General features: G+C 53.6%; 1 protein-coding gene across 7 annotated transcripts in view; it reads right to left on the minus strand.

Moving 5' to 3' along the window:
* Positions 1–22,340, minus strand: part of ARRB1 (arrestin beta 1) — a 101,179-nt gene that overhangs the window by 20,501 nt on the left and 58,338 nt on the right. For all 7 annotated transcript variants that reach the window (XM_077341155.1, XM_077341153.1, XM_077341151.1 and 4 more), the window contains 4 exons: positions 20,581–20,611; positions 10,686–10,746; positions 8,524–8,568; positions 7,027–7,223 (listed from right to left, as the gene is read on the minus strand). In XM_077341155.1, coding sequence (XP_077197270.1) covers positions 7,027–7,223; positions 8,524–8,568; positions 10,686–10,746; positions 20,581–20,611 — 334 coding nt within the window. The remainder of the gene's footprint in view (positions 1–7,026; positions 7,224–8,523; positions 8,569–10,685; positions 10,747–20,580; positions 20,612–22,340) is intronic.

A 22,340-nucleotide genomic window follows, 5' to 3' on the forward strand; every position in this document is an offset into this window, starting at 1 on the left:
AGGAAGGGGGAGAGGGGGGAGGGAAGAGAGCGGGAGGGAGAGAGGAATGAAGGAGAGAGAGAGGGAGGGAGGGAGGGAAGGGAGGGGAGGGAAGGAGAGAGGGAGGGGAAAAGGGAGAGATGGAGGGAGGGAGGGAAGGAGAGAGGAAGAAAGGAGGGAGGAAGAGAGAAAGAGGAAAGAAGGGAGAGAGGAAGGGTGGGAGGGAGGAAAGGCTGGCAGGAAGGGGGAGAGGGGGGAGGGAAGAGAGCGGGAGGGAGAGAGGAATGAAGGAGAGAGAGAGGGAGGGAGGGAAGGAAGGGAGGGGAGGGAAGGAGAGAGGGAGGGGAAAAGGGAGAGATGGAGGGAGGGAGGGAAGGAGAGAGGAAGAAAGGAGGGAGGAAGAGAGAAAGAGGAAAGAAGGGAGAGAGGAAGGGTGGGAGGGAGGAAAGGCTGGCAGGAAGGGGGAGAGGGGGGAGGGAAGAGAGCGGGAGGGAGAGAGGAATGAAGGAGAGAGAGAGGGAGGGAGGGAGGGAGGGAAGGGAGGGGAGGGAAGGAGAGAGGGAGGGGAAAAGGGAGAGATGGAGGGAGGGAGGGAAGGAGAGAGGAAGAAAGGAGGGAGGAAGAGAGAAAGAGGAAAGAATGGAGAGAGGAAGGGTGGGAGGGAGGAAAGGCTGGCAGGAAGGGGGAGAGGGAGGGAGGGGGAGAGGGAGGGAGGGAAGACAGGCACAGGGAGAGGGGGGGAAGGAAGAGAGCGGGAGGGAGAGAGGAATGAAGGAGAGAGGGAGGGAGGGAGGGAGGGAGGAGTCTTCCACAGGTTCTATATGACTCTTGCATGCGCTCAATGCTCAGGACTGGGCTGAAGCCACCTGTGGGGCTTCAATATCTCAGAGTGTATCAGGAAACTCTTCAGCAATGGGGGGATGACAAGAAAGATTTGACAGTGAAGTCAGGGGTATCTGAGAATCCAGACCCCCCCCCCCGCCCATCAAAGCTGTCAACCTCCCAAGGCCCCCCCATCCAAAACAAACAACCCCCAAATCCTCCTCATCTAAAACCCTGCTTCTGATCTTAAAACTGAAATGGACACATTGTAGAGTAACCCCTGGCAGGGGATCATGGGAACTGTAGGTAATGGACATCTGGAGAACCACAGTTCCCTCCCTCCCCCCGATAAACTGCCGTGTGCATACCTTGGATAAAAATTGCTCGGCCTTAAAGGCACCACTGGACTCAAACATTATTCTGCTGCTTGAGATCAACTCGGCCACCCACAGGAATCTCCATTAAGTTAGACTGATGGCTTTTAGAAAGGTTAAAAAGCTAAAAGATTTGGCCTGCTTCTCTAGTGTCATCAGATGTAACTATGCTGACTGGCTCACCTAGAATCATAGGATCATAGAATCCTAGAGTTGGAAGGGACCTCCTGGGTCATCTAGTCCAACCCCCTGCACTATGCAGGACACTCCCAACCCTCTCGCTCATCCACTGTCACCTGCCACCCCCTTGAGCCTTCACAGAATCAGCCTCTCCGTCAGATGGCTCTCCAGCCTCTGCTTAAAAATCCCCAAAGATGGAGAACCCACCACCTCCTGAGGAAGCCTGTTCCACTGAGAAACCGCTCTGACTGTCAGGAACTTCTTCCGGAGATTTAGACGGAATTCAGAATCATTTCCCAAAAAACCTCGCCTTGTGGTGATGACCTCCTATTTAGCAAAAAACCAATCAGCGCTCGGGATAGTGATCACATGATCTACGGAAGAAGGGATTTAGAATGAGAGAAGATTGATATTTCCCTCTGTATCTGTGCAGTGCCATGATAAGGAAGCCAGATTTGGCCGGTTGAATGTCTCAGAAGAAGATTAGCTGAGATTTCGGGGTGCCCATGACCAAGACTTATTGGGGTAATCCCTAAAGCCGTGAGACAAAGACCTGAAACCTGGTTTGGTTTTCCAAGGATGACTGGCCGTAATACGATTAAAGCAATGCTGGGAGCCCTCATCATTGTAGCCTTGTTGCTTAAAATAGTGGTACGCTGAATTTTCCGGCGGGATAAAGGGAATCATTTCTTATCCCGATAAAAGATAAAATCTCTCCGTCGTTTTTTGTTCTGGTATGCTGGTGACAGTTCAAAGCTCCCCCCTAATTCGTCTTCCTGATCAGATGTAAAAGTTTGATAGGCGGCCTTTTATAGACAGGTCCTGGGACAATCGTGAACTGAAAGCTAAATACAGCGTCAGTGAGATGCGGAGGGAAAGCAGGAAAATGCAATCTTGGGCTGTATCAACTGACCCATCCCATCAAAATCAAGAGATGTCCTAGTCCTGCTGCATTCTGTATCGATCAGACCCCACCTGGACTCTTGTGGGCAGTTCTGGAGGCCTCACTTCAAAAAGGACGTGGGCAAAGTGGAGAGGAGGAAGAGGATCCGTGGAGGGGGCCTGGAGACCAACCCTAGGAGGAACGGATGAGGGGGGTTGAGAGGGGACAGGATGTCCATAATGGCTCAGGGCTGTTTGCATATAGTTAAACCAAGCTTGGGGTAGTGGTTAAGAGGGACGGCTTCCAATCCAGCAAGCCGGGTCTGATTTCCAGCTCTCCCCTATGCAGCCAGCTGGGTGACCTTGGGCTTGTCACAGTCCTGATAGTTCTCACTGAGCAGTATTATCAGGGCTCTCCAAGTCTGAGCTCCCTCACAGGGTGTCTGCTGTGGGGAGAGGAAAGGGAAGGAGATTGAAAGCTGCTTTGAGACTCCTTTGGGTAGAGAAAAGCGGCAACTAAGAACCTTCTTCTTCAGTAATCTCAGGGCTCTCTCAGCCTCCCCTCCCTCACAGGGTGTCTGTTGTGGGGAGAGGAAAGGGAAGGCGACTGTAAGCTGCTTTGAGCCTCCTTCAGGTAGAGAAAAGTGGCATATAAGAACCAACTCTCCTTCTTCAGTAATCTCAGGGCTCTCTCTTTCTGGCAGAGAAAAACGGCATAGAAGAACCAACTCTTCTTCTTCTTCTTTAATAATGACTGAAAGCCAACATTATGTCACACATGACATAATTCAACATCATTGCCACCGGACACACCCATAGTTACAAGTGTACAAGTTTTGTTTGTTTTTTTCAAATGCTTCAACTAAGTCATACCAGATGAATCTGTCAAGAGCTTTGAGCTGCAACAGGTGAATGGAACCTCCAGACACAGGGGCAGTCTCCTTCTGCTTACCATATGGCTGGGGAAACGGAAGAAGAACTCTTCCCTTCATGCTCCACTTGGAGGGGGGGGGTCCCTAGAGATACCAGGTGCACGGCTCTTAAAAACTAGAGCTCGGCTTAGAAGAGCCATCGGCCTCTATCTGTTCCTTAAACCTCTTCCAGGCGGCATCTCCCTGCATGGGGCTTTACGTTACACGGATGTGAGGGGCCAGGCCTGGCCTTGCTGGCAGTTCCCATGTCAGTCGGAAAGGGCACAACAAAACCAGAGTCCAGTGGCACCTTGAAGACCAACAAAGATTTATTCAAGGCGTGAGCTTTCGAGTGCTTGCACTCGAAAGCTCACGCCTTGAATAAATCTTTGTTGGTCTTCAAGGTGCCACTGGACTCTGGTTTTGTGGCGCTGGCGATTTTGTTAGACTCCATTCTTACAAATATTTCAAAAGCGTCTCTGGATGTGGAACTGGGTCACGTTAACAGAGAAACGGTTTCTCGAAAGGAAGCAGCTTTATGGGGAAATCTCCGAGAGTCACAATGAATGCCAGAAGCCTGGCCTGGAAAGTGATTAGCATGCTTAATTCAAAGCAGATGCCGGGTAAGGAAGACAGGGAGAATTAACACATATTGTGGAGATGCTGCATTTGACATCTGGGTGGATCCCGTGAAATCAACAGGGGGTGGAGAATACCAAGGTCTCCCAGGACAAGGAAATTAGAAAAGGCACAGAGATGGGCAGCTAAATGGAACCTCCATAGCCAGGAGCACTTTATCTGTTTACGAGATAGAGGGGAGGGAAGAAACCAATGGCCTCATCCCAGTTTCCCGGAGGCACCAAACTGCCTCCTGTTTGCTTATTTCTAGATTTAAATCTTTTATTCCAGAACACAGCAATTGGGACAAGATATTAAAGGAACAACCCTGTGGTTGGTGGTCCAGGGGAGACACCAATTGATGCAGAGAAGGGACATGATGTGGAATTTGCTGCCAGAGGATGTGCTGATAGCCACAGGAATAAACAGTTTGAAAAGAGAATTAGACAGATTCATAGAGAATAAGCTTATTGGTGGATAGTAGCAATGGGGACTGCAGGAAACCTCCACATTCAGAGGCACTAAACCCCTGAATCTCATAGCCTGGGCCTCTCTGCCCTGTGGCTGGCCCTGCAGAGGAACTGGCTGGCCCCTGGGGGAGACGGGAGGCTGGACTGGAGGGACCCTTCCTGGCCTGACCCAGCAGGGCTCTTCTGAGGCTCTTCTCAGGGGAAGGCCTCGGCCTCTCTGCCCTGTGGCTGGCCCTGCAGAGGAACTGGCTGGCCCCTGGGTGAGACGGGAGGCTGGACTGGAGGGACCCTCCCTGGCCTGACCCAGCAGGGCTCTCCTGAGGGTCTTCTCAGGGGAAGGCCTCGGCCTCTCTGCCCTGTGGCTGGCCCTGCAGAGGAACTGGCTGGCCCCTGGGTGAGACGGGAGGCTGGACTGGAGGGACCCTCCCTGGCCTGACCCAGCAGGGCTCTCCTGAGGGTCTTCTCAGGGGAAGGCCTCGGCCTCTCTGCCCTGTGGCTGGCCCTGCAGAGGAACTGGCTGGCCCCTGGGTGAGACGGGAGGCTGGACTGGAGGGACCCTCCCTGGCCTGACCCAGCAGGGCTCTCCTGAGGGTCTTCTCAGGGGAAGGCCTCGGCCTCTCTGCCCTGTGGCTGGCCCTGCAGAGGAACTGGCTGGCCCCTGGGTGAGACGGGAGGCTGGACTGGAGGGACCCTCCCTGGCCTGACCCAGCAGGGCTCTTCTGAGGCTCTTCTCAGGGGAAGGCCTCGGCCTCTCTGCCCTGTGGCTGGCCCTGCAGAGGAACTGGCTGGCCCCTGGGTGAGACGGGAGGCTGGACTGGAGGGACCCTCCCTGGCCTGACCCAGCAGGGCTCTCCTGAGGGTCTTCTCAGGGGAAGGCCTCGGCCTCTCTGCCCTGTGGCTGGCCCTGCAGAGGAACTGGCTGGCCCCTGGGTGAGACGGGAGGCTGGACTGGAGGGACCCTCCCTGGCCTGACCCAGCAGGGCTCTCCTGAGGGTCTTCTCAGGGGAAGGCCTCGGCCTCTCTGCCCTGTGGCTGGCCCTGCAGAGGAACTGGCTGGCCCCTGGGTGAGACGGGAGGCTGGACTGGAGGGACCCTCCCTGGCCTGACCCAGCAGGGCTCTTCTGAGGGTCTTCTCAGGGGAAGGCCTCGGCCTCTCTGCCCTGTGGCTGGCCCTGCAGAGGAACTGGCTGGCCCCTGGGTGAGACGGGAGGCTGGACTGGAGGGACCCTCCCTGGCCTGACCCAGCAGGGCTCTTCTGAGGATCTTAATAAGCCCATGTATATCTTTAGCACATTTACTACTTATTAAATACCTGTCCACTGCCTTCCCTCTTGATCCAGTGCAGCTCAGGATATTATTATAAATCACTCAAGACATTTACTAGGGAACCTGCATTATTAGGTCTGCACTGGCAGTTCCTCCTGAGAAAGACCCAGCCGTTGCTGCTACGCCAGACCGTGTCCCTCCCACCCTGCTCTGAGACACACGTAGATATTCATTCCCCTGAAACCCCGAAGCCAGATCTGTTCCCCCTCGGCCTGATTTCGAGCAATCCTGCCTCTCTGTTCTCGAAGGACGGGGGTCCGAGTGGCCAACGGGGGCGGTTCTTGGAGAGGCCGTTGCTGGAGACCAGCCTGGGAAGCGCTCCCCGTGGGCGGACCCAGGCAACAAAACGCGGAAGGAACAAAGCCAGGCAGTTTTCCTCCCAGCTGGGACTCTGCCGCAGATGCCGCAGAGCCAGCGGGAACGTCCCCAAATGCCCTCCTTTGAACTCGCTCTCCAGGTTGAAGGTCACTCCCCCCCCCCCATGAGCCTGACAAAGAGGATACAGCTGGGCCTCAGCACAAAACCTGCCCTCTCTGCAGGACACGCTGGGGAACTGTCTGCTTTCAGAAAGGGGGCCACGCTCTCAGGGCCGCTCCGACACAGGGAGGAGGCAATAGAAGACTCCTAGAATCCCAGAGTGGGAAGGGGCCATGGAGGCCATCCAGTCCATCCCCCTGCTCAGTGCAGGATCAGCCTCCAGCATCCAGGAGAAGGATCTGTCCAGCCGCTGCTTGAAGACGGCCAGTGAGGGGGAGCTCCCCACCTCCTTAGGCAGCCCCTTCCACTGCTGAACTGGACTCCTAGAATCCTAGAGTGGGAAGGGGCCATGAGGCCATCTAGTCCCACCCCCTGCTCAGTGCAGGGTCAGCCTCAGGCATCCAGAAGAAGGATCTGTCCAGCCCCTGATTGAAGACCACCAGTGTGGGGGAGCTCCCCACCTCCTTAGGCAGCCTCTTCCACGGCTGAACTAGACTCCTAGAATCCTAAAGAGGGAAGGGGCCATGCAGGCCATCCAGTCCTACCCTCTGCTCAGGGCAGGATCAGCCTCCAGCATCCAGGAGAAGGATCTGTCCAGCCATTGTCCAGTTCACCACCTGGACTGTAACATTTCTTCCTGATATCTTGCTGGTACTGTTCTACCCGTAATTCCAGGTCTTGAGTTTCAGCATGTCAATTCCCTGCTATTTCCCTTGAGCTGCTAGCTTTCCTCCCTGCAGCCTCATCAGCCATGTTTTTATTCTTGGAGAGGCTGATTCTGTGACGGTTCAAGGGGGTGGCCGGTGACAGTGGGTGAGCGAGAGGGTTGTGAGTGTCCTGCCTACTGCAGGGGGTTGGACTAGATGACCCAGGAGGTCCCTTCCAACTCTGTTATTCTATTATTCTATGATTCTAAGCCCAGCACAGCCTGAGGGGCAGAAGGGGGGTTCGAACCGGAGACGGAAAGGGAGAAAGAAGGACTCCTACCTCGAAGGTAAAAGGGTAGGCCTGCTCACCGAGCTTCTTAACCAGCCGTTCCTGGAGCCGCGTCAGGGGCTTCTTCTCCTCCGGGATCGGGGGGAAGGCTTGGATGTTGGCCACAAACAGGTCCTTCCGGAAGGTCAGGCCCAAGACGTCCAGGTCCTCGCGGCCGTAGCGGAAGGCGCATGTCAGCGTCACAAACACTGAGGGGAGAAGGGATGGACTAGATGACCCTGGAGGTCCCTTGACTCTATGATTCTCTGATTCTAGGCTGCACCAGGGAAGGAAATAGGTTTTGGGAAGGAAATGGGCTTCCAGGTGCCAGGGGGGAACATTTGGAGGCCAGCATCGCCCAGGGTATGATAGCGGCCCATTTCAGGTTTGGAAATTCTTGGCAATTTAGGGGCGGGGTGTGGGGAGGAGGGGGCTTGGGGGACAAAAGAGACTTCAGCGGAGTATAATGCTGTAGATGCTGCCCGCCAAAGCAGCCATTTCCCCCCCGGGGGACTGAACTTTGCAGTCTGGAGACGCGTTCTAATTCTGGGAGATTTCCAGGTCTCACCTGGAGGCTGACAATCCCATATGTAGCAGCCACCAAAGGCCCCCAAGTGCAGGGGTAGTCAACCTGTGGTCCTCCAGATGTCCATGGACTACAATTCCCATGAGCCCCTGCCAGCATCTGCTGGCAGGGGCTCATGGGGATTGTAGTCCATGGACATCTGGAGGACCACAGGTTGACTACCCCTGCCCAAGTGGATTGTGGGGCTGTCGCTACCTCCACCTGCTCACCTTAATTTAGGGTGGCCAGTTTCTGGTGGGGAGCTTCCCAGATATTTGGGGTGGGGCCTAGAGAAGGCGGAGCTTGGGGATGGCAGTCTCTCAGTAAGCATAGGATGCCATAAAGCCAAGGCTGTCACCTCGGGGGTGGGAAATTCTTACAGATTTGGACAAGAGGAGTTAGTTTTCGTCCCCCTGTTTTTATCATCCGAGAGAGTCTCAGAAGCTTCCCATCGCCTTCCCTTTGTCTCCCCACAACAGAAAGCCGGTGAGGTCGGTGGGGCTGAGAGAGCCCTGAGAGAACTGCTCTGCAAGAACAGCTCTTGAAGGAAATTTGACTAGCCCAAGGACTTCTAGCTGGTTGCATGTGGAGGAGGAGTTGGGAATCAAACTCAGCTCTCCAGGTCAGTGGCCGCTGCTTTTGACAACTACCCCACCCTGGCTCTTGAGATGTGGGGGTGGAGCTCTTGAGATTTGGGGGTGGAGCCTGAGGAGGATGAGATTTGGGGAGGGGAGGTATTGCAGGGGGGGGGATGATTCACTACACAGTCCTCTCCCCAAAGCAGCCATCACCCCCCCCCCCCCCCCCCAGGATCTGATCTCTGTTATCTGGAAATCGACTGCGATTCCAGGCAAACTCCAGCCCTGGAGGTTGGCAAGCTTATAGGGGCCTCTGCGCTACTCCTCCGCTTGCGGTGAAGAGGAGGGAAGAGAATGAGGCCTTACCTTTCCTTTCCTTCAGATATTCCGGATCCACCAACACGACTCCGTCTGCAAAACAAACAGGAGGATGAACCTTCGAGACAGCAGCGGTGCAACCTTCGCACACAGTGCTCCCTTCGCCCTCGGCACGACCCTGTTCTTTCGCTCTGCCAATGCGCCCCACAAGTGCAGGGGGTGTGGGCCCAGGCGACCCACTTATCATCTCCTCCGAAACCCCACCAGTACCTAGTCTGCTGACAAGCAGCCTCCGTGTTACGGGTCTTAAGTGCTGTCAGATCGCTTCCGAAAATTTCCGTATCTATTTTTCAAAGTCTTGTCCACTCAGAGCCCACAGATTCTTTTGAAGCTCTTCCAAATGATGCCACGTAAACTTATTGCCAAAAGCTGTCTGGGGGAGGGGTCCCCAACCTTTTTATCACCGGGGACCGGTCAACGCTTGACAATTTTACTGAGGCCCGGGGGGCGGGGGGGGGGGGGTTGTCTTTTGCCACTGAAGAAAAGAGAATGTGAAATCGGTTCACGTTCTGGCAATTCTACATCAATTCTTGACTAATGCGATCTTGGGCTGACTTTGCAATTAATTTGTTTTTGCCTTGTGGATCCTGCTGAATTCAGATCGATTTGAATTTAGGTCTTCCTCTATTCCACCCCCCCCCCCCCACAATTAAAACAGAAAGTGTTCTGCACTTGATTTGGGAAGCTCAGAGCGGGGAGGGTGACAAGTACAGCAGGAGTCTCTCTTTCTTTTCTTGAATGAGGGGGGGTGGATTGGAGGGGGAATAAATCCAAGAGGCAAATCTCTGCTGAGAGAAGTTAGGGCTTCTGGAGCGCAGTCACTTTAAGGGAAATCCTTGCAGTCGGGAACCAGGAAGTCTTTGAAGTGACGCCCTGGCCAATCAGGGAAGACTGCTTTGCTACCAGGCATGGAGAAGGAAGATAATTCGCAAAAAGCAGATATCTGCACACTTATTTATGGTGATTTTTCAAATATCGAGGGTTATATCCACTTCTGGATATCACAGGGGAAAGGTGGGGTCACTCTGGATCAATCATACATGTTGCAGAGGGAAAATTTAAAGTGGCCAGAATCAAAATGGAAATCGAATTCAGTATAGACTGTGGGGATTTAGTCGATCTGGGAGCGGGTAAAAAGCCCCATGCAGACTACACCCTGGAAAAAACACTTTATTTGGCAAATTCATGTGTAGCTCCTCTGTCAGCTTCTTAAAAGGTAAAGGTATCCCCTGTGCAAGCACCGAGTCATGTCTGACCCTTGGGGTGACGCCCTCTAGCGTTTTCATGGCAGACTCAATACGGGGTGGTTTGCCAGTGCCTTCCCCAGTCATTACCATTTACCCCCCAGCAGCAAGCTGGGTACTCATTTTACCGACCTCGGAAGGATGGAAGGCTGAGTCAACCTTGAGCCGGCTGCTGGGATCGAACTCCCAGCCTTATGGGCAAAGCTTTCAGACGGCTGCCTTACCACTCTGCGCCACAAGAGGCTCATAGGGTCAGCTTCTTAGGGTCACCTTATCCTGACCGGTTGCTTCTCTTTGCTTCTACCTGGAACTAGGGAAGCCGAAATACCCATCTTGACTTCAGCTGGGGAGAGAACTGAACCCGGCCCCCCACACTCACCCCTCACCCCCAGCTGGCACCCAATTCCTTCTCCCACGGCTGAGTCATGGTCACCCTCTACAGAGCATGGCCTTGGTGGGGCGAGACGTTCTGGTTTAAATTCAATAAAATAACCCACCTGTGCCTCAGACACTGCATTAAACGGCCCCCAATTTAATCAGTGGGCAGAGAGAGAAAGCGATCTTTGATATTCAAATCGCCCTGCTGCCGCTGCTGCTTTCTCAAATAACTCCCAGGGACAAGGCGCCAGCATTGAGGTTCCGGTAATGCACAATTTGATATCTAATTCATCTGTTAAACTGCAGGTAATTAACAGGACTATCTTGGGCAGAGTTATGGCCATCGAAGTCCAATGAAACCATAGGTTACTCAAAATGACAGATGCATTTAACTGGAGATGTCAGGGATTGAACCTGGGGCCTTGTGCACTGGAACAAGAAGGAAGAAAAGGAGCTCATGGGGGGAGGGAGGTGAGACAATATAGGAGCCTTCTGCATGGCACCCTGACAACACCAGCGCCCACTTACCCACTGGATCGACAGCATCTATGTGGTCCACAAAGTCCCTCTTGCCCAGGTAGACTGTGAGCTGGAAGGAAACGAAATAGAGGGTAAAGAGTTATGAATTTAACAAGGAGCCCAGAACCACAAGGCCCTTAGGTCAGCGAGCGACGTTACTGGCAGTATTCCCAGACCCCACTGCGCACCAAACACACGTATTTCTAATCCGGGAGCACACCTTCCAAGAACTTGGCTGCTCAGATATGGGGTTTCTGGATCATGAGATTAAAATGTGAGCTTTTTCATGCAGAGAATCCTAGAGTTGGAAGGGACCTCCTGGGCCATCTAGTCCAATCCCCTGCACTAGGCAGGACACTCCCAACCCTCTCGCTCACCCACTGTCACCTGCCACCCCCTTGAGCCTTCACAGAATCAGCCTCTCTATCAGATGGCTCTCCAGCCTCTGTTTAATTTTTTTAAAATTTATACAAATATATAAATTTACGCAAATATATATATATATATATAGACTAGATTCAAAGCCCGTTCCTAAGAACAGGCTTTGAAGGGCCCCCTCCCTGTGACCGGCCAGCACACCCGGTGGCACAGCCTCCCTCCAAGCGAGGCAGTGGCCATCCCCAGCCCCCCCCGCCAATGCCGCGGGGCCGTCCAAGCTCTGGGGGCCCAGGGGAACCCATCCCCATCTAGTGTGTTACAACATCATAACAATGTAAGAGAAAAAGCTGGATGTATCCTAGAGCAGTGGTCCCCAATCCCCGGTACAGGGACTGGTACCGGGCCGTGGATCAGTCAGTACTGGGCCGCGGCTCCTCCTCGTCCTCCTCCCCAGCTGCTGCCTCGGGGGCTGCCCTGCCACTCTGCCGCCGGCTCACCTTTGGTGCTCTCCAGCAGCCGCCATGGCTGGGGCTCCCCCTCGGTGTGGCCCTGTGCAGCTACTGCTGGCAGCGCCCCCCAGTGGGCGGCGGGAAGTCAGGGGCTCCGGCGGGAAAGCAAGTGGAGCAGGGGCTCAGGTGGCAATGTCCCTTGGCAAAAGACTACCCCCCCCCCCAGGCCTCAGTAAAATTGTCGACTGGTCCACGGTGATGAAAAGGTTGGGGACCACCGCCCTAGAGAGCCAGTGCGGTGTGGTTGAGCAGTGACTTCAAATCAGGCAAGCCTGCCTTGATGCTCCAGTCCTCCTCCACGTGCAGCCAGCCTGGGCATGGAATTGGGGTCACCGTGGGTGGGCAGGTAACTGTGAGTGTCCCGCATAGTGCAGGGGGTTGGACTAGATGACCCCAGAGGTCCCTTCCAACTCTACGATTCTATGACCTTGGGCTAGTCACAGTCCTGTTAGAGCTGTTCACACAAAGCTCTCTCAGCCCCATCTGCCTCACAGGATGCCTCTGGCAGGGAGGCGAAGGGAAGGAGATGGTCAGCCGCTTTGAGACTTCTTCTGGCAGTGTAAAGTGGGGTATAAAAAGCATTAGATGGTATACGATAACCAGCCTCAACCAAAGGCTTGGTGGAAGAGCCCCGTCCTGCAAGCCCTGCAGATCGTCCCTGGCTCTGTAAATTATCCTATTTGCATGGTTCATTTTATTTTACAATACACTTCCTGTTAATTTGCTTTATAGGCCTTCTGTCACAGCCTCTGGCCATATACAAATACATCTCCTCCTCCTCCTCCACCTCCTCCTCCTCCTCCACATCCCCCCTGCCTACTTTGCTCTTTATGTGAACAATAGGATGCCTTAGGATGCTTAGGGCTAATCCTGCATTGAGCAGGGGGTTGGACTAGATGGCCTGCATGGCCCCTTCCAACTCTAGGATTCTATGATAGCCAGTCAGTTATGCCTGACAGGGAGATCTTGTCCCACAAGAGGAGAATTAGACTCCCTCCTCTTTCTTTCTTTCTTTCTTTCTTTCTTTCTTTCTTTCTTTCTTTCTTTCTTTCTTTCTTTCTTTCTTTCTTTCTTTCTTTCTTTCTTTCTTGGGGCCCTGCTGAAAGCCAGGCCAGAGTTCAAGAGCTGGGCATGCACTTTGCACTCATGAGGCCCAAATACCCCCCACACACACACACACATACACACACACTGGAGCAGGGGTAGTCAACCTGTGGTCCTCCAGATGTTCATGGACTACAATTCCCATGAGCCCCTGCCAGCGAACGCTGGCAGGGTCTCATGGGAATTGTAGTCCATGAACATCTGGAGGACCACAGGTTGACTACCCCTGCACTGGAGTATCTCAAGCATCTCAATTTCAATGCAGCGGGGGAACTATCTGTCCCAAATTTATGAGGCACTGACAGGCAGCTTGCCCCAGTGGAAGGCAGAGGGGCAGAACAGGGCGACCCCTGGCTTCCCGTCCTAAGGACCACCTCCCAAGGAAGCCCCTAAGGCCGGAGAGGAGAGCCCAAGCCCCACCTAAGCTCCGTGCTTCTTTGGATAAACTTTCAGCCGACAGATGGACCGGAGCGGCTTACAGGAGGCACGACATGATCCTCCAAATTGCTCTGCTCTGCGGGCTCCGCTTGCCAGAGGCTCATCCATCTTACACGGCGTTTAGGAAAGGACTGACAAGATTTACGGCGCGGCTTGTTCTCGGTCCTGTTTTACAGCATCCCAGCCCTGATCGGCCAGCGGCCAGCGGCCAGAGGGGCTCTTGTGGGAAGGAAAGGAAGGAGAGAGACGGGACGAAGGCCAGGTCTCTGGCAAGGGAATTGGCTCCTGCAGAAACAGGAGGCGGCCTTTCCCAGGCCTTCTCGGACTGCAGTTCCTTTGGTTGAGCGTTTCTGTCGCAGGCAGAAGATCCAGGGTTCAATCCCCATCTGCAGTTCTGCAGTAGGATCTCTGGCTCAGAACCCTGGAGAGCCACGGAGAGGGCCTGTGGCTCAGTGATCGGCGTGTAGAAGGTCCCAGGTTCAATCCCCGGCAATTCCAGTTTAAAAGGGACCAGGCAGGAGGGGATGGGAAAGACCTCGACCTGAGACCCTGGAGAGCGGCTGGGATTGATTCAGTCCAAGGCAGCTTCATGCGTTGGAGGGAAGGGCCATGGCTCAGTGGCAGAATATCTACTTGGCATACAGAAGGTCCCAGGTTCAATCCCCCACATCTCCAGGAGGTCCTGGTGGTAGACAATGGGAGAGATCTTTGCCTGAGACCCTGGGGAGCTCCTGCCAGTCTGAGTAGACAGATGAACCAAGGGGCTGATTCAGGCAAATTTTTTGGGTGCTCCTCTGCCTGCTATCTGAACTTGCTTATCTGGAGATGCTGGGGATTGAACCTGGGACCTTCAGCAATCAAACGCAGGTAGTCTTCCCTCCTGGAGGTCAGGAGCTTGCTAAAGTCCTGGACACAGAGGAACATGTGTTAACAGGGTGGCTACGTCATTGATATGCACACGCTATATTTTAGGTTAAAGGAGGAAAAGGTTTATTTATGGACGGACATTGGTGATAGTGCAAAGAGAGAGGAGAGGTGCTACCTACATCTCTAACTCAAGGACAGAGAGTGACAGAGAGAAGCTTCCATGAAGAAAGAGGAAATTGCCCTGAGAGTACCAATCTAGGGACAGGCAAAAGGCACACTTAAAAGATAGAAAGGACCTGAACTCTCTGACCTGTCTAACAGACTACTTGATGCCCCCTTCAGGGTCTTCTTCTTCCTCTTAACTTTGTACACCAGACACTGCCTACTCCAACAACATGAACACATAGAGGATGGAGCAGAATTGTTCTCTCTTGCCCCAGAGGGACGGACCAGATCCAATGGGATGAAATTAATGCAAAAGACATTCTGTCAAAACATCCGGAAGAAGTTCCTGACAGTCAGAGTGGTTTCTTAGTGGAACAGGCTTCCTCGGAAGACGGTGGGTTCTCCCTCTTTGGAGATTTTTAAGCAGAGGCTGGAGAGCCATCTGACGGAGAGGCTGATTCTGTGAAGACTCAAGGGGGTGGCAGGTGACAGAGGATGAGCGAGAGGGTTGTGAGTGTCCTGCACAGTGCAGGGGGTTGGACTAGATGTTCCAGGAGGTCCCTTCCAACTCTATTACTCTATGATTCTGCATGGAGTTGTCTTCTACTGAATCAGACTCACCCTTGGCCCATCAAGGCCAGTATCATCTACTCTGACTGGCAGCCGCTCTCCAGGGTCTCAGGTGGAGGTCTTCCCCATCCCCTCCTGCCTGGTCCTTTCAACTAGAGATGCCAGGGATTGAACCTGGGACCTTCTGCAGGCCAAGCAGAGGCTCTTCCCCTGAGCCATGCTCTTTTCCTGTAGCTCTCCAGGGTCTCAGGTCAAGCTCTTTCCCCTCCCCTCCTGCCTGGTCCATTCAACTGGAGATGCCGGGGATTGAACCTGGGACCTTCTGCAGGCCAAGCAGAGGCTCTTCCCCTGAGCCATGCTCTTTTCCTGTAGCTCTCCAGGGTCTCAGACCAAGCTCTTTCCCCTCCCCTCCTGCCTGGTCCTTTGCGCTGGAGATGCTGCTGGGGATTGAACCTGCTACTGGGGAGTGAACCTGGGACGTTCTTAATGCCAAGCAGAGGCTCATTCACTGATGCCCTCCCCATGGATCTCCAGGGTCTCAGGGTGAGGTTTTCCACATCATGTCCTGCCTGGTCCCTTTAAGCAGAGATGCTAAAGGTTCAGTGCTCCTAAACACCTGAAGCTGCCTCACCCTGAATTGAACTCTGGGTACATGAAGACCAGTCTTGCTCTTCGGGATCTCAGAGGAAGCTTTTTATTAATTTTATTTATTTATATTTATATACCGCAGAAAGCTTTTTATTAATATACCGCCCTCCCCTGAGGCTCACGGTGGTTTCCCCGTCCTCTCCTGCCTGGTCCTTTTAACTGGAGATGCTGGGGATTGAGCCTGGGACCTTCTACATGCCAAGCAGAGGCTCTGCCACTGAGCCAGGGTCTCAGGCCAAGGTCTTTCCCATCCCCTCCTGCCTGGTCCTTTGAACTGGAGATGCCGGGGATTGAACCTGGGACCTTCTGCCTGCCAAGCAGAGGCTCTGCCACTGAGCCAGGGTCTCAGGCCAAGGTCTTTCCCCTCCCCTCCTGCCTGGTCCTTTTCACTGGAGATGCTGCTGGGGATTGAACCTGGGACCTTCTGAATGCCAAGCAGAGGCTCTGCCACTGAGCCAGGTTCTCAGGCCAAGGTCTTTCCCATACCCTCCTGCCTGGTCCTTTCAACTGGAGATGCTGGGGATTGAGCCTGGGACCTTCTACATGCCAAGCAGAGGCTCTGCCACTGAGCCAGGTTCTCAGGCCAAGGTCTTTCCCATCCCCTCCTGCCTGGTCCTTCTAACTGGAGATGCCAGGGATTGAACCTGGGACCTTCTGAATGCCAAGCAGAGTCTCTGCCACTGAGCCAGGTTCTCAGGCCAAGGTCTTTCCCTTCCCCTCCTGCCTGGTCCTTCTAACTGGAGATGCTGAGGATTGAACCTGGGACCTTCTGCATGCCAAGCAGAGGCTCTGCCACTGAGCCAGGTTCTCAGGCCAAGGTCTTTCCCCTCCCCTCCTGCCTGGTCTTTTTAACTGGAGATGCTGAGGATTGAACCTGGGACCTTCTGCATGCCAAGCAGAGGCTCTGCCACTGAGCCAGGTTCTCAGGCCAAGGTCTTTCCCCTCCCCTCCTGCCTGGTCTTTTTAACTGGAGATGCTGAGGATTGAACCTGGGACCTTCTGCATGCCAAGCAGAGGCTCTGCCACTGAGCCACGGCCCCTCCCCAAGGCTCCTTGAGGGTCTCAGCCAGAGATCTTTCCCATCCCCTCCTGCCTGATCCTGCTAGTTGGAGGATACTGCAGACAGACGCAGGGTCCATCTACATGCCAAGCTGGTGCTCCACTTCTCAGCCACAACACGGACCTCCCCCTCCCAAACTAACTCCCCCTGCCTCCCATGGCGGGGGGGTCCATCTGAACCAACCCCCGTGAGTGGCAACCAGAGGTGCCCTCTGCACCAGCATCCACGCCTAGGGATCCTGGCTACGCGGGAACCTGATTGCGTTAAGCAGGAAGGGTGCGCTGGTGCAGAGGCAAGGGTTAAAGTGAGCCGGGAGGGGGCTTGTGTGGGAGCAGGCAGCCAGGAGAGGGTGACTCAGACACCACTTTGAAATTCAGATGAGGATCCTGCCTTCCAGTCAAGGCTCCAGGAAGGCAGGCCTGGGAGTTGTTTACTGGAGTCAAGAGAGCTCTTCTCAGTTCTCTGCGATGGAGCAAAACTGCAGGAACAGTGTGTGGTTGGGGGGGGGGGAATTGCTTCATATTATCGGTTCACACGGGAGCCATTTTGGTCTGCAGCAGAAGAGCTCGACTCGAGTCCAGGAAAACCAGAGGAACTGGACAGAGTCAAACCTCACATCTTCACACACCTTTCTCAGACCTGACCCAGGAAAACCCAGCTTTGCATGCAGAGGGCTTAAGGTGTCGAATTCGCCGCCAGAGGATGCGCTGACGGCCACGGGAATAAAGCGTTTGAAAACGGGACGAGACAGGTGCACGGAGAATAAAATCATCACCTTGCCCTGACTAGATGGTGCACAGCTAATGCGTTGCACAATCTGCTAGGAATTCGGGCATGACCTTGGATGCCTCCCTGCCCATGGAGGCTCAGCTGACATTCTACCACCTCTGCTAAGCTAAGCTACTAGTGCCCTACCTGGACCCAGAACATTTAGCCACAGGGATCCATGCGACCATCACCAAGTTAGATCACTGAGGGACATCTTGGAGGGCCCATATCCGGCCTGTTCTCAGGCAGCTACACGGGCTCCCAGTTGAACTCCAGGTCCAAACTTCGGGTTTTGACAATCAAGGCCATTCACTGGGCCCAGTGAACCTGAGGGACCGCCTAACTGACTTTGCCCCCAAAAGAGGGCTCCATTCTGCCAATGCACACAGGCTGGTGATCCCCAGTCTGAGAGACGTGTGTCTGGCCTCAACCAGGGCCAGGGCCTTTTCGGTCCTGGCCTCAACCTGGTGGCCTGAGCTCCTGGAACAGCTGCAGGCCCTGCAGGAGCCCTCCCAGTTCAGAAGGAGCTCTTCCAGCAGGCACTTGGTGGGAGCCAGTAAGTGACAGCAACATCAGGGAACGGGCCCTCCTCCAAAAACTCTCCTCCTGAAAGTGAGATCAGATTGCAACAGGTGGCTAACTGCATAGCTGGTTATGATCTATGATTGATAAATGCAATGTTTTAACTGTGTTTTTATTGTTTTATGGAATTGTCATAGTGGGTTGTCATAGAATCATAGAGTGGGAAGGGGCCATACAGGCCATCTAGTCCAACCCCCTGCTCAATGCAGGATCAGCCCAAAGCATCCTAAAGCATCCAAGAAAAGTGTGTATCCAACCTTTGCTTGAAGACTGCCAGTGAGGGGGAGCTCACCACCTCCTTAGGCAGCCTATTCCACTGCTGAACTACTCTGACGGTGAAAAAGAATTTCCTGATACCTAGCCTTGTCTATCTTGGCTATCTTGTCCACCTTTGGAAATTTTTAAACAGAGGCTGGAGAGCCATCTGACGGAGAGGCTGATTCTGTGAAGGTTCAAGGGGGTGGCAGGTGACAGGGGATGAGCGAGAGGGTTGTGAGTGTCCTGCACAGTGCAGGGGGTTGGACTAGATGACCCTTCCAACTAGGATTCTATAGGAGGAGGCAGGAAGGCCAGCCTAGATGCAGCAGTGCCAGGAGGGGCAGTCATAGAAATGAAGCATAAATAAATAAAATAAGTCCCCATCCCTCCAGGTGAGACCTACAACAGATTGGAAAACGTCCTAGGCAACACAGAGGCCCGGTGCCAGTCTCAGGTTCCACCTCTCTCCTTGCGGCTAGGCTCTGGGGAAGTTAGCATCCAAAGCAGAATGCAAATTCAGACAGTCCAGTGAGTCAAGGGTTCATTCAGGCAGTCCAAGGGCATCAGCAAAAGTTACAGACAACTGCAAAGTTGCATCCACAAACCAGATCTCCCCATGTTAATATAGGTTGTTAGCAGCCTCTCTGTTCTCACTCTGCAAAGACTCACAGGTTTCTGCAGTCAGCAACTGTCTTGCAAACCTGGCTGGGTGCCTTTTAGACAGAGCTCATTTCCAGTGTTGCTTAATTGGCTCAGGTGAGCCAGGTGGGCTGACAAGAAAAGGAGCTGCAGCTGGAGACTGGGCAGAGGAAGGAGGAGATTCTGCAACCACTTGGGAGTCTGAGCCCAGCTCCACCCCCTTCAGCTGGACAGAGCCTGTTAAATATCTAGTTGGATTAAGCTGTCCTCTAGCTGAGGCTCCCGTGAAGCGTAGAGCTCCTGGCAAAGCTCGAACAGGACCTGGGATCACCACAGGTATCTCAAGGTCCATCTTTTCCCAGATATTCCTGCTGAGGGATTAAGATTCCAGGGAGAGGTGCTACTGACTGTCTGGTCAATCAAGGTGGCTTGATCGGTGGGTGCACAAGACAGGGCCTTTTGGGTAGCGGCCCCACAATTGGGGAAGGACCTCCCCAGGGAGGGGTGTCAGTCCTCTCGCTTTTGATCTTCCAGAGACTATTAAAAATGGTTATACTGAGGACTGCATTTGATTTGATTGCTTTCATAGATGCTTGAGGCTGATCCTGACTCCCTATGAGGTAGGTGGGACTGAGAGAGCTCTAAGAGAACTGTTCTGTGACAACAGCACTAACAGGACTGTGACTAGCCATGTGTCACCCACCTGACTGCATGTGGAGGAGCAGGGAACCAAACCTGGCTTTCCAGGCTAGAGACCACTACTCTTAACCCACCTGCCTTCAGCTCCATATGGAGCCCTTATTTCAAATTAAATTCCATAGTTTTTCAAAAAACCCTTTCCCCAAACAAACCTGATCAAAAGGCAGATAGTCAGCAGGTGACATGTCTACTCCACCTTTATGCACCTGTTGAACTTCCAGCTCCCCAGAAAGTGCTCAAAACCCCTTAATATCAAAAACAACTCCCTTACTTTTTGAAACCCCCTTCCTCCCCCACAAAGTTCCTCTTCACCTTGACAGCCAGAAATCCATCAGATGATGCTTTCATTGCATCTTTATGCACCTGTTGAACTTCTAGCTCCCTAGGCAACATCCTCTTGTTCCAAAGTATAATTGTTAATTCAGCTGGCAAAAAATTGATCCAGCCAATTCAAAGGCAAAATGACTGCTCAGTTCCACAACTTCAGGGGTAAAATGTCCCACACAAGGATGAACGGAACAGCTCCCCTTCCCAGCTGAACCCATAGCTTTTCCAGTGGGTAGCTGCGTTGGTCTGAAGTAGCACAACAACAACAACAACAAAAGTTCAAGAGCAACTTTAAGACCAACCAAGCTTTATTCAAGGCGTGAGCTTTCGAGTGCATTCTGTGCAGGCACTCGATAGCTCCCACCTTGAATAAATCTGTGGGCCTCTATTGGACTCTATTTAGCTTTTGAATCTGTAACTGGAGGCTTCTCTGAGGTGCGAATGGACTCCAAACTTGCTTTTCTTCTAGGAAGTCCCTTTCCTCTTTCTCAGCCCTCCCCCCCCCCAAGACCTATCCTGCCAGAGGTGTTGTGGGCCCCCCTTCTGCATGCAGATTCCTCCGCCCAGCTGTGGCCCTTCCAAACAGGCCGAGCCAGCCCAAAAGAGGCAGCTCTCCGTGCGTTTAAAGCAGGGGTAGTCAACCTGTGGTCCTCCAGATGTTCATGGACTACAATTCCCAGGAGCCCCTGCCAGCAAGGCTGGCAGGGGCTCCTGGGAATTGTAGTCCATGAACATCTGGAGGACCACAGGTTGACTACCCCTGCTTTAAAGCACTGACCAGCATCCAGCCCCAGCGGCCACATCCATACCGGAAATCGGCTGATTGTCCCTCCCTACTGAGATCCACTCCCATCAAAGTAATGGGTAGAATCGACAGAGGAATTCAACTCACCTTCCCATTGGGACTGGCCTTCTTAAAAACTCTGCAAAACAAGAAAGGGAGGGAACAGGAGAGAGAGAGAAAGTCAGTTAATGGGGTAGAAACCTCCAAAACTGAGCAGGTGTGGATATTCCAGGACAAGCACAAGTCCCCGCTAACCCTACTAAGGAAAGGAGCCAACCCTACTAAGGAAAGGAGCCAACGCCACCCCCAGGTGCTCTGGAGTGACTCTCTCTCTCTTGCTGGAGGGAGTTTAGTGCAGACAGGAGTTCTGTGCTTGCCTCGCCGTGCAGAGAGCTCAGTGATTCTGGTTTGGGGGCATTGACCTGGGGCCACTGTGGTGGGCAGGTACTTGCGTCCTGCATTCCACAGGGGGTTGGACTAGATAGCCCTGGCGTTCCCTTCCAACTTGATGATTCTATTAAAACATTCTATTCTATCACGAAAGGATGGGGTCTGGTTTTTGTCATCGCAATGCGCTGGCTGTCAGCTCCCCTAGGGTGAAGCGAACACGTCCAGAAGGAGACGGAGATAACCCTCTTTCCGACTGCCGCAACAGCCCTGTCCGTGCCTTGCAAGATGCAGAAACGCAGGGCAGAGTTCCCAGAGCACACAAAGCTAGCAGGTCTCCCCCTCTGTCTTCATGCACTTGGCCTTTCCCCCATTGTTAAGGGAAAGGGGAGGGAGACTCTGTGCTCTGGCACATGCTCTCCCACACTGACCTGCCACAACCCAGAGCACACCTTATCTTCTGCCTGAGAACCCCCCACCCCTACCCCACCCCGGCTGCTCTCAAGCTCTGCTCCCAGTTTGCCTGCTCAGTCAAACCCCGCACAGGCTCGGTTCAGTACACGGAAGCCAAAACCTGAGAAAACCTGGCGGGCAAAATGGGTCGCCTTCTGCAGACCGCGAGAGAAAGATTTGCTCCAATGATTCCCTCCGCCCACGCCTACCGCACAGGAGTTTTGTGCAAGCCGCAAGCCCAGCATGCGCACGTGTGTTCACCCTGCATCTGTGCTCACACGTTCACCGGCGGAGATGTGGTCGTCAATTGGCCCGTTGAGCTATTCTGCCCGCCTGGAGAACGCAGAGAGTTGCGGATTCAAATCCGCACAGGAATGGGAAATCCGACACTGGTTCTCACCCCACGGCCCTTCCTGCAAACACATCAAAGTGATAGCCATCGAGCAAGAGAAGATCCTCCCGTCAAGAGGCAATTCAATCAGTTCTCATTACGGCTGCCGGAACGGACATCTGGGGCCGCTAATCTCTGCGGATGAATTTCCACTGGAGGGGGTATGAAGTCTGCTGCCAACCAAACCACCAAGCATCACGGGACACCACAGAGATGAACTCCTGCCACGACAGATGTGCTGGTTCTTGAAATCCTGGCATCAGAGAGAGAGAAGGCACCACAGAGGTCATCTGGTCCAACCCTCAAGCCAATGCAGGGTCAGCCTCAAGCATACCTGTCACGAACCGTAGGCTGGTTCGATTGAGCAGAAGAGACCCCTTCTTAGAAAGAAACCACTCTAGCTGTCAGGAAGTTCTTCCTGAAGTTTAGATGGAATTTCATTTGAATTGATTTAGAATCATAGAATCATAGAGTTGGAGGGGACTATACAGGCCATCTAGTCCAACCCCCTGCTCAACGCAGGATCAGCCCTAAGCAGTGGGGTGGGGGGCGGGGATTCTGGGGGTAGAGAAGACCCCTTTGACCATTTTCCCCAATTACTTCCACCCCCACCCTGATTTTGAATGTGGCAAATTTA

This window comes from Paroedura picta, chromosome 6, assembly GCF_049243985.1.
Source record: "Paroedura picta isolate Pp20150507F chromosome 6, Ppicta_v3.0, whole genome shotgun sequence".
NCBI lineage: Eukaryota > Metazoa > Chordata > Lepidosauria > Squamata > Gekkonidae > Paroedura > Paroedura picta.